Source organism: Erythrolamprus reginae, chromosome 3 (genome assembly GCF_031021105.1).
Source record: "Erythrolamprus reginae isolate rEryReg1 chromosome 3, rEryReg1.hap1, whole genome shotgun sequence".
In the NCBI taxonomy this organism is placed as follows: domain Eukaryota; kingdom Metazoa; phylum Chordata; class Lepidosauria; order Squamata; family Dipsadidae; genus Erythrolamprus; species Erythrolamprus reginae.
In genome coordinates this window covers 210,961,409-210,972,997 of record NC_091952.1, presented here as the reverse complement: position 1 = coordinate 210,972,997, position 11,589 = coordinate 210,961,409, and the positions used below count along the sequence as shown (strand labels likewise).

Genomic DNA, 11,589 nt, shown 5'->3' with positions numbered 1-11,589 from the left:
TTGTATATGTTATCCTGAGTATTTTCCTCCTCAGTTATCTAAGATCATGTTAATATTGCTTAATGCTCTTTAATTGTAAAATGTAATATAGCATAACTAATTAACAAGAAAATTGAAACATGATATATGAGTGTGAATTAATGATTTTTCAATGCTTACTGTTAAAGAATTAAAAAGAAAGCAAACCAATTTATACTTTGAAGTCCATGTCTGGCTGTCCTAATATATTTCATAACCAGCATTAGCTTTTAAAAATTATCTTAATATATATGTATATCACAGTAAGTATCTAAAATTATAGTTAAATCTCCCCAAAATCTATTCCTAACTTTCAGATTCATCCAGAAAATGCAAGCCAATTGATTCTCTAAATTTATTTATTTATGCATTTACTTACTTACTTACTTACTTACTTACTTACTTACTTACTTACTTACTTACTTACTTACTTACTTACTTACTTACTTACTTCTTCAATTTCTATGTTACCCAATTCCCTAAGGACACTAGTCAATTAGGACAGGGATCGACATGTATAGTAGTAAGTATCTGGCCCATAGTTGTGAGTGCCTTTGGGGCATCTCATCTTAGATTACCATTACTATTTTATGAGTCCTGCATATCGTCCAATTCGAAATTATATAAACAAGTACTGAGATCTTGAGAAATTGCACTCACAAGATTATAATCATTCTCACAGACAATTGGTGTCATTTTGCAGGAGGGAAGACAATGCATGCGCTAATATTCCTAAACTTCATATTGCCAGATATGTGGCATCTCAATATGTATGTTGAGTATTGTTATTCTTATATTGTTATTTGATTTTTTTTATCCCCCTTCTCATCAGAAAACAAACATTATCACATTTCACAACGGTACTTATGAACTCCACAATAAGTCTGCCATACATATATGGAGAATGGCTTCCCTTGTGTTTGGAGAAATATTTTATTTCTGCAGTCTTATGGGCCATACTGGCATTAATGGCAGTTCCAGCTTGGATTTTTTTCTGTGTCTACCTCTCTGTTTTTATTGTCCTGGTCTATGAGAAATATAGTAAAACTAAAGAAGAGGCCCAAAGACGCTACTATTTTATTTTGGGATATCTTTGGGATTTGTATGGAAAAATATGGCATGGTAAGAAATGTTTATTCTTCCAGGTTTATTTGTTCTGGGAAAAGAGTCCTATTTCTGATCAGAGGTGGGTTGCTTCCAGTTCGGATCAATTTTATAGAACTGGTAGTGGGAATTTCTCCCTGCTTGCCAAATCGGCAGTGATCGCCAGCTGACCCCAAACTGGCTCTATCGGCAGCCCTGTAGGTGCCGCCATTTTGTTCCTGGCATCTGCACATGCACAGAAGCTGTTTTTGCTTCTGTACATGTACAGAAGCTTGGTTTTCTGCAGTACGCATGTGTGCACAGCTGCACAGCACAGCCACATAGCAATGCACGCACTTCAACATGAGACAGGGAGAAACAAATCGGTGGCGAGATATGTTAGAATCCACCCCTGTTTCTGATGTTTATATTTGTCATCAGACATTTCTTAAATTCGTTGAAATGTGAACACTGGGATTTGAGTTCAGATAATTCTGCTTTAAGTTATATGTTCAATACCTGTTTTTAAATATTACATTTAAATGACTGCCTAATTAGATGATCTACTGCATTTACTAGTTTCTACTTTCCTGAGCTACTGCTTCAGCTAAATAATAATCATTACTAAAAATATTTAGCACAACATAACCTGCTATTAATTACATGCTATTCAGGAGATCTTTGTCTAAATACTAGTTTAATTTATTTGGTTATAAAGATGTACTGATTTATTTATTTAGAGAAAAGATGTAGGTACAGTGGTACCTCTACCTAAGAACGCCTCTACTTAAGAATTTTTCGAGATAAGAACCGGGTGTTCAAGATTTTTTTGCCTCTTCTTAAGAACCATTTTCTACTTAAGAACCTGAGCCCGGAAAAATTTCCCAGGAAATTTGAGAGTGGCACAAAGGCCCAGCCAGTTTTCTGCCACTCCCCCTTTAATCCTGGCCATCTTGAGCTTTTCTCAGCTGCCAGAGGAGCCTTTCGGTGGCGCTTAAGGAGGTTTTGGCAGTCCAGAGCGAACTAAGCATTTTCCTTTCTCTGGGCACTGTGGTGACTCCCCCACGCTGCCTCCCATACATCCAGTGCGAGGTTGCCTCCTGGAGCACCTGGGCACAGAAAGGCAAAAGGGGTGCTTCGTCCCGGACGGATCAACTCGGTTTCAGCCAAACTGAGGAGTCACCACAGTGAAGGAAAGACACTGGCTACAAAGCGAGCTAGTGAGAGGAGAGGGGAGCCCTTCAGCATGGAAAGGAAGAGGCAGCAGGTAGCAGCAGCAGCCACCTTTCGGTCAACGGAGTGGGGAGTTTTCCCCTCTCGCCCTGCTTGGTTTCTCTCTCTGGCGCAGTGTATGAGAGGAAGCCTTGCACCAGGTATATAGGAGGCGCGTGCTCCTCCTCACCGCCTCAGAGTCCCTCTTTTTTTTTTAAAGCCTTAAAGTTTTGGATTTTTTTTATTCCCCTCACCTCATCTTCTTCCTTTAGCAGCGACTGTCCTCCTCCTCTTCTTCCTCCTCCTCCTCCTCCCACCCAAATTCCGAGCTTTTATTTTTTCCTAATGGGTTTGCATGCATTATTTGCTTTTACATTGATTCCTATGGAAAACATTGCTTCTACTTACAAACTTTTCTACTTAAGAACCTGGTCACGGAACTAATTAAGTTCTTAAGTAGAGGTACCACTGTATTTCTATTATCTATGCAATATATAATAGAACATGGACATGAATTTTTAATTAAAAAATACTTATATGAGCAGCTTGCTCTTCTGCAAACTGAAATTACAGAATTAATGCTTGTTGCATTAAAGCAGGGGCCCCCAACTACTTGTCCATGGCATGCAAATAAGTGAAGCTTTTTCTATAAAAGATATGTCATAATTTTGAATTCTCCTTATCAATCAGCAAAAGTCTAATAATTGTTTTTAATAAAATAAAAAATAAAAACAGATACTTAAAGATACTTAAAGTTTGTTATTTGGCAAATGGTAGTATTTTGGGTCATTAAATTCTCCAGTTCCCTGTTCTCCATCAAACCCACAATACACAATTTAATAATCCTATCAAACAATATAATATTGTGCTATTTTAGTAGATGTCGCCGCTCAGAGTCCAGAAGGAGTTGGGCGGCTTATCAATCAATCAATCAATCAATATTACTGTGATCTAATAATAGATCAAGTATAATTCTCAACTATAGATACTTTGGAACCTTTTGGTATAATAAAGTCTTATGATGCGTTTGATTATATGAATGATAATATTCTGTTCTGTTTTGTATTAAAAACAGGTTATGAATTACACGGAACAGAAAATCTACCGGACGGACCAGGCCTTATTATTTATTATCATGCTCCACTTCCTATAGATTATATTTTCTTTCTAGCAAAGATCTTTTTCCTGAAGAAGAGATTGTGTTGCTATACAGTGGTTGATCGTTTTGTCTTTAAGTTGCCAGGTGATATATATATATATATTATTTGTATTATTGCATATATAGATACATGGTCTGTATAAATGACAATATATCGTCCTTCTGCTTCATTTTACAGGAAAATATATTTGAGGTAGTTTATTTTTATTTATTTATTTATTATTTGTCCAATATACAATACATATGAAGGAGAATAGCCATTAAGTAATATATATAATGATAGAAAGTAAGAAAGAAGAGAGGTTGGAGGAAAGGAGAGAAAATGTATGAGATAGGAGATAAGGAAAGAAGATTGGACAGGGGACGATAGGCACATCAGTGCACTTATTTACGCCCCTTACTGGCCTCTTAGGAACTTGGAGAGGTCAATAGTGGAGAGTCTTAGGGAGAAATGTTTGGGGCTCGGGGCTGACACCACTGAGTCTGGCAATGAGTTCCACGCTTCGACAACTTCGATTGTTAAAGTCATATTTTTTACAGTCAAGTTTGGAGCGGTTGATGTTAAGTTTGAATCTGTTGCGTGCTCTTGTGTTGTTGCTGTTGAAGCTGAAGTAGTCATTGACCGGAAGGACGTTGCAGCATATGATCTTGTGGGTTCAGGCTTAAAGTATTTGGGGGATTTGGTATACATGTAGACTTGAATGACTATTTGTGGATTGTCTCACAGATATATTTTCTTGCTAGTAGAGAGTCCTATTGATGAAATTATCTTTGACTGAAGTTTAAAGTTGCTCTGTTTTACAGAAACTGAGGAAATGCCTGCTTACTCAGGCAGGCATGGGATAATAGTTGTACTGGATGGCTTTTGAAGATTATTATTATTATTATTATTATTATTATTATTATTATTATTATTATTATTATTATTATTATTATGTCAGTACAACACAGCAAACGAGATCACTTTGCTGGATTTCGTATTTCATCACCAGTCGGGCGCTTCCCAAGCACCTAGGACTGTGTGATGTAGCGGCGAATTATGTTTGCCGATCCCAGTAAAGCAGCCTTTTGCAATTGACAGATGGAGATTTTGTCAATTCCGATGGTTTTCAAATGTCCGCTGAGATCGTTTGGCACTTCGCCCAGCATGCCAAGTACCACTGGGACCACTTTCCCTGGCTTATGCCACAGTCGTTGCAGCTCGATTTTTAGATCTTCGTATTTCACTAATTTCTCTAGCTGCTTCTCCTCAATTCTGCTGTCTCCTGGGATTGCGATGTCGATGATCCATACTTTCTTTTTCTCCACGATCACAATGTCTGGTGTGTTATGCTTCAGAATTCAGTCAGTCTGAAGTCGGAAGTCCCACAGTAGTTTTGCTTGCTCATTTTCGACCACTTTTTCGGGCTTATGATCCCACCAGTTCTTTATATTATTATTATTATTATTATTATTATTATTATTATTATTATTATTATTATTATATTCATTAAACATGAAACTCAGTCAACTAAACATTTTAAAATTTATCACAGATATTACTGACTGGCACTGATGGTTGGTACAGGTTGTTGCCAGCATCCTAGATATCGACCAATCACATAGTTTCAATTGCCAGGTCACAATATTTTGAGATTTTTTCTAGTTTTTTTTCCTTCACAGTCATCAAAAACTGAAGCATGCAATTTATTGGTATCGCTCTACCAGGAGACTCCAAAGTCAAAAGAAAAAAAAACTAGAAAAAATAACAAAATATCATGACCTGGCCATCAAAACTATGTGTTTATGGATGAAACATGCGACAGTGATACCCATTGTCATCCTAGTTGTAGTCGTAGTAGTAGTATTCAAAGTTTAAGTTCAAAATTTAAGTAGTTATTATTATTATTATTATTATTATCATTATTATCATCATTATTATTATTATTATTATTATTATTATTAGCATTAGCATTAGCATTAGCATTATTAATTTTACTATGGGGACATTAAATTGTTATATATTCTTCTTGTATATTGGAAAAAGAATATGAAAATAAAATTTATAGCAATAGCAATTAGACTTATATACCACTTTACAGTGCTTTACAGCTCACTCCAATCAGTCTACAGAGTCAGCATATTGCCCCCAACCATCTGGGTTCTCATTTTAGCCATTTTGGAAGGATGGAAGGCTTAGTCATCCTTGAGCCTGGTGGGATTTTAAAAGCTAAATTGCAGGCAGCCAGCAGGCAGCAGAACTAGTCTGCAATAGCGCATTCTAACCACTGTGTCACTGAAGCTCTAATACAGGGGAGTTTAAATTCAGGAATCACAGCACATCACACAATACATATCATAGATGTCTTCAAAGTAATATACAGTATTTTCACACTGAGCAAGCAACTGAGGTTTTGAAAATGATTTGATTTTTCTCTTGAAAGAAGATAACAAATTTGCTGCAATCAAGCAATTAAGACGACGTGTGATTAATCTGAAGTCAATGCCAAAAGTTAGGGTTGTGTTTTTCTTCTCAACTTTCTCCCTGGGAGCTAGGAAATTGCCCCCAAGATATGCTGCTTCAGCCACCTTCATGAAACCATGCCTTCTGCAGCAGGGATCGCCAACCTTGGCAACTTTAAGACTTATGGACTTCAACTTCCAGCATTCCTCAGCCACTTGGGAATTCTGGGAGTTGAAGTCCACAAGTTGTCAAGGATGGAGACTCCTGTTCTGGAGGACTTTCAACATGTATTGACCAGTACTAAGAGAGAAACCTTTTCTTAGCTGTTTCTTAGCACTTAGCAAAGATCTATATATACATCCATATACATCCATAATTATATTATAACATATTCTATATCAGTGATGGCGAATCTTTTTTCCCTTGGGTGCCGAAAGACCATGTATGTGCGCTTTTGTGCATGCACAAGTTCCCACACCCATAATCCAATGCCTGGGGAGGGCGAAAAAAGCTTCCCCCGGCCCTCCAGGAAGCCTTTTGGAGGCCGGAAATGGCCTTTTCCCCAACTTCTGGTGGGCCCAGTAGGCTCATGTTTCACCCTCCCTAGGCTCCAAAGCCAGGGGAAGGTAAAAATGCCCTCCCCCATCCCTCAGAGACTCTTTGGAAGCCAAAAATGCCCTCCCAGAGCATCTGTGCAAGCCAAAAATCAGGTGGCCAGCATGCATGTACACGTTGGAGTTGAGCAACAGCAACAGCTCGTGTGCCAGCAGATATGATTCTGCATGCCACCTGTGGCACCTGTGGTATGGTTTCGTCATCACTGTTCTATATTACTATATTTATATGTGGTTATACTTTTCTATAACATAAGGATTGAAACCTTCAGGGTGAGGAAAATTTCACAACAGATTACAAATGAAGAGTTCTGCTTTCTAGTTATTATGTTTTCTAAATCTACATGTTTAGAGGGTGACTTTAAAATGCAATCCAGCAAAATAGTTCATATCAGAAACTGAAATGAAATGCTTGTTGCTATTTATTAATTAATAATAGAATAAGAAAATAAAAGATTTTAACTGTTCACAATGAAAACAATTCAATTTGAAATGAAACAATTCTGGGATCTTATTTTTTGCATACTGACCAGATGGTTTGTCATTTACTTCCCAGCTAAAACATGTTGACCATCACTGACAAAGTTAAGAAAATAAATTAGTACTGTTGATTATTTCAGAAATAAAGCAATTTAATCATTCAAAAATATACTTTCTTATTACATTGTTCCGCTTGCTGATCTCAAAAAGATTTTAAATTTTATTCATTTTATTTCTTTCCTTCAGGCTTAAAAATGCTTGGCAGTAATTTGAAAATGATAACTGGTTCAAAGGAGGAATGTCTTCAAGGCCTGAAGAATGGCGATTGGGTGTCTATTTCACCAGGAGGAACACGAGAAGCCCTCTTTAGTGATGAAACTTATAAAATTTTATGGGGTAAACGCACAGGTTTCGCAAAAGTTGCTTTAGAAGCAAAAGTGGTAAGTCTTACCAAATACATAGCAATAGGAATGACATATAGACTTATATACTGCTTCATAGTGCTTTACAGAACTCTCTTTGTCTTTCTTTCTTTCTTTCTTTCTTTCTTTCTTTCCTCTCTCTCTCCTTTCCTTTTTCTTTTTCTTTCCCGCTATCTGTTTCTTTCTTTCTTTCTTTCTTTCTTCCTTTCTTTCTTTCTTTCTCTTTTTTCTATTTCTTAATACCCTATATGATCCATAATGATTTATATAAGTGGATTTTATTCATATGTATTCTTCATATGATCTTCTACCTGAGCTATAAGGAGTATGCCAGCAAAGGATTTAGAAGTGTTGGATACCTTAACAATTGAATGGTTAATATCATGGAGGTAATAAAAATGATGCAAGAGGTATGTTAAATCATTTTTTTTGTTAGTTTAGGTCAGGAATCATCAACCTTAAACACTCAAAGAGCCATTTGGACCCATTTTCCATAGAAAGCAATACCTAGAGCCACAAAACCTGGCTGGGTATGGCCAACCCGACATCACCCAGTCACATGAGCCCCCTTCACATCCTTATTCCTCCCTCCCTTTCTTCCGACTCCTCCTTCTCTCCTTCCTTTCTCCCTCTCTTCCTCCTCTCTCTCTTCCTTCCTTCCTTTCTCTTTTTCTCTTTCTTTCTTCTTTTTCTTTCTTTCTTTCTTTCTTTCCTTCCCCCCCCCTCTCTTTCACACATACACACCTACCTGGTCTGGGCACAAAGTATCTGTTGTTACAGAAGTTTTCACTTCTTTCTATAATACATGTGATACTAATCAATAACCCATCTCTCAACTACGTAAAGCCTATACATATTTTCTTGGCAGTAAGTCTACTCTCTTTAAGTGGTATTTGATCCTAATAGATAGACAATCATGATTGCAGGCAGGCAGGTAGCTCTGTTGTTTAATAGGCTCTCAGTAAAATTTCTATATTAACAAAATTTATACCTAAACAACAGAATATAGGAGCAAAAAATCATAGTAATAGGCTGAGCTATCCTTCTCCTCCCCTTCCCCCTTGCTTCCTTTTGCTTTCAGGTTAGGAGGGAAAATCAAATAAAAATGGGAAGGACAGAAAATGGTACCTGGCTGCAAAACAGAAGAGCGTTTTTCAGCCTTCTGCTATTTTGCAGCCATGCAAGGTTGGGTTCTAACTTACCTTGCTGCTGGTATGCTTCCTCAAGAAGATGAGAGTGCCAGAAACTCACCTTCTGCACAGGCTCAGAAAAAATAAATTAATTAAAATTTAAAAATATGAAAATAAGATGGCAAGCACATGCACAGTGACAGAAACTCGGCTTCTGCACACGGTCAGAAGAAAAATAAAATAAAAAATAAAAAAAAATTCAAGAAACTTTTTTAAGAAAAGAAAGTTGGAAACAAGATGGCGACCACATGCAACTCAGCTTTTGCACATGCTCAAAGGAATTTTTTTTAAAAAAAGATGGCGGTGCCCATGGACAAGCACCTATCCGGTTTGGTGACATTACCAATTTGGGCAAACCGGTCCGAACCAGGAGGAACCCACCCCTGCAGGGTTGTTTTGAAAGAGAGAATCACAGGAAGGGATGCTATATATGTCACTTTAGGTTCTGTCATGAAGATGAGATATATCTCTAATAACTTTGTAAATAAAGACCACAGGAAGCTGCTACAGTAATTAAAAATAGGCTATATGTTTACAATCAAAACACATGTTCTTTAAGTTCCCAGTTATTAAAATGAAATATTTTAAATAAATGAAGTTGATATTTGCTTCCTTGTTTCTTGTCCCCTAGCCCATAATTCCAATGTTTACAGAGAACAGTCGTGAAGGATATAAGATACTTGGAACAATAAGTAAGTTAAATATGCTACATATTTTCTAAATTTATAATCTTTTTAAAAAATAAACTATGTCAATGTTCCAAATAAACAAAAAAAGTGTTGGTTTTATAGTGTTCCACCACAGCTCCAACACATAGAATTTTCTATTGGAGCAGTTTTACTACTGGATTATTTACTTACTTACTTACTTACTTACTTACTTACTTACTTACTTACTTACTTACTTACTTACTTACTTACTTATTTTCTTATATTTTAGCCACTTCATCTCACATTCAAGTAAGTTTGGGTGGTGTACGTCAAGACTGAAACAATAAATACCTAAAATCATTATCAATACCATTTCCTTATTATCAGTAAAAAAATTTAAAACTTTAGTATCCAGTTATTTTTTTCTAATTTAGCTCTCCACCGCACAAGCAACTGAGTCATGCAACTATAATATAAAAATTAAAAGTTATGAAACACAAAACGAAGAAATAACAAGGAGATGTTAGTAACAGTGAAACAACTTCACAAGTCTATCCATCCTCTGAGGTCCAAGCTTCCTTCTTCAATGCAGCATATACATAATATTTCTAATTTTATTCTAGCTGACAAATGTTTTTTTTGTTCTTGTAGATCTTGTTTCACTGGAAAACTGCATATTCCTAGATTATGTTGCTACTTGTCTATGGTCTGAAAACCCAATTTTTTAAGTAGCTTATTGTTTTAAATATGCTCACTAAGCAAGGCAGGGGAAGCCTGAAGAACATTCTTCCAGAAATTTTTCTAATTCTTTAGCAACATAGCACTGAAGTTATCTGTGCAGTAAACTAACAAAATATGCTAGTAGCTATGGTTAAGTTGCATACTTTGCTTCTGTGTCTGTGTGTTTGTGTGAAGATAGGTTGGGTGTATTGCCAGCTTAAATAGGTCTGTGTCTGTGTGTATAAATCCATTAAGGTGGATGCTTTTGTGAGTGTGTCTGCTTTTGCTCCGTTCTTGTGTTAAAAAAAATATATTTTTATATGTGTACTGTGAAGCATAGAATTCCATCCTGGTCATGTGATCAGGAGAGATGAAATAGGGAAGTTTAAACTGGACCAATCCGTAGCACTCCCAAAGGGTCACTTAAATGCTTAACTCGAAGGACCACACTGGTGGATTTTTCCCCAAAACTTTTTCTCCTAGAAAAAGAATACCTTCTGAATCTGAACAGTCTGAACAGACCCAATTCATTTTACAACTGTCTTTTTGCTATTTGCCCCACCAGCATAAATTTGATTTTATTCTCTTCTGTTTTTAGAGTTAATGTGTTGATAGATATCCCTTAGTCTCCCTGTATTTTTTTCTGACATTCCATATGAAAAAATTAATTTTTAAAAAAGTAATGCTTTCATATATGTAGTTATGTTGCATGCTAAATATAGAATGATACTCAATGTTGATTTAATAGTTGTCATCAATGTTATAATAGGCATTGATCATTTAGGAGCTGCTGTAATTTCACATCATCTTTCAAAATATTTTTAACAAATAAAAGTTTAACGAAGTAAAAACCATAAAAGACAATGAAACCATAAAATCATGTAATTTAACTTCAGAATGTTGAACATAACCTTGAAGACTTATATACTTCATATGAACCTTTGTTTTCTCATCATATAGAACCACTAAGAGACTTGTACGAATATGTTCGATGGCCACTAATTATTTTGTATGGAGGATTTCCAGTGAAATGGCGTACACATATTGGAAAGCCCATACCATATGATCCAAACATAACTGTTGAAGAGCTGGTGAAAAAGGTAAACTAATTTATATGTGAGTGTCTTTAAGCAAAAGCATTCAGGAGTCAGGAGAAATTTACATGTGTGTTTTCTTCTTCTAATAGGTACAAAATTCTTTAGAGACTTTAATAGAAAAAAACCAAAAACTACCAGGAAGTATAAGAAGTAGTCTGCTGGCACGGTTTCATAACAAGAAAAATGAATAATTGCAGTGAAAATACTATGTAACAATGACAGCCTTATTCATATTGTAATTATATATCCTCGTGCATTATTGAAATACTGCTACTCTTATAAACTTATAAACAGTTAAAAATGAAGCCTTTGGATGTTGTTATAATGTATTACAGTGATCTCTCGGTTAGCGTGGGGGTTACGTTCCAAGACCTCCCGCGCTAACCGATTTCCGCGTTATACTGGATGCGGAAGTAAAAACCACCATCTGCGCATGTGCGCCATTTTTTTCATGGCCGCACATGCGCAGATGGTGGAGTTTGCGTGTGGGCGGCAGGGAAG

The 11,589-nt window shown here is 36.3% G+C and overlaps 1 protein-coding gene across 1 annotated transcript; it reads left to right on the top strand.

Moving 5' to 3' along the window:
* The first annotated feature begins 884 nt into the window (after positions 1 to 884).
* Positions 885 to 11,279, top strand: LOC139164982 (DGAT1/2-independent enzyme synthesizing storage lipids-like). The gene is made up of 6 exons (XM_070747769.1): positions 885 to 1,140; positions 3,389 to 3,556; positions 7,256 to 7,449; positions 9,253 to 9,313; positions 10,952 to 11,091; positions 11,178 to 11,279. The coding sequence occupies exons 1-6, from the start codon at positions 885 to 887 to the stop codon at positions 11,277 to 11,279; spliced, it is 921 nt and encodes a 306-aa protein (XP_070603870.1).
* The last annotated feature ends 310 nt before the right edge of the window (positions 11,280 to 11,589 follow it).

Bases quoted from the DNA above. Each gene is read 5' to 3' on its own strand.
- LOC139164982 (XM_070747769.1), top strand. From the start codon at position 885: ATGAACTCCACAATAAGTCTGCCATACATATATGGAGAATGGCTTCCC. The intron at 1,141-3,388 runs GTAAGAAATGTT...TATTAAAAACAG, and splicing joins GTATGGAAAAATATGGCATG to GTTATGAATTACACGGAACA. The intron at 11,092-11,177 runs GTAAACTAATTT...TTCTTCTAATAG, and splicing joins TTGAAGAGCTGGTGAAAAAG to GTACAAAATTCTTTAGAGAC.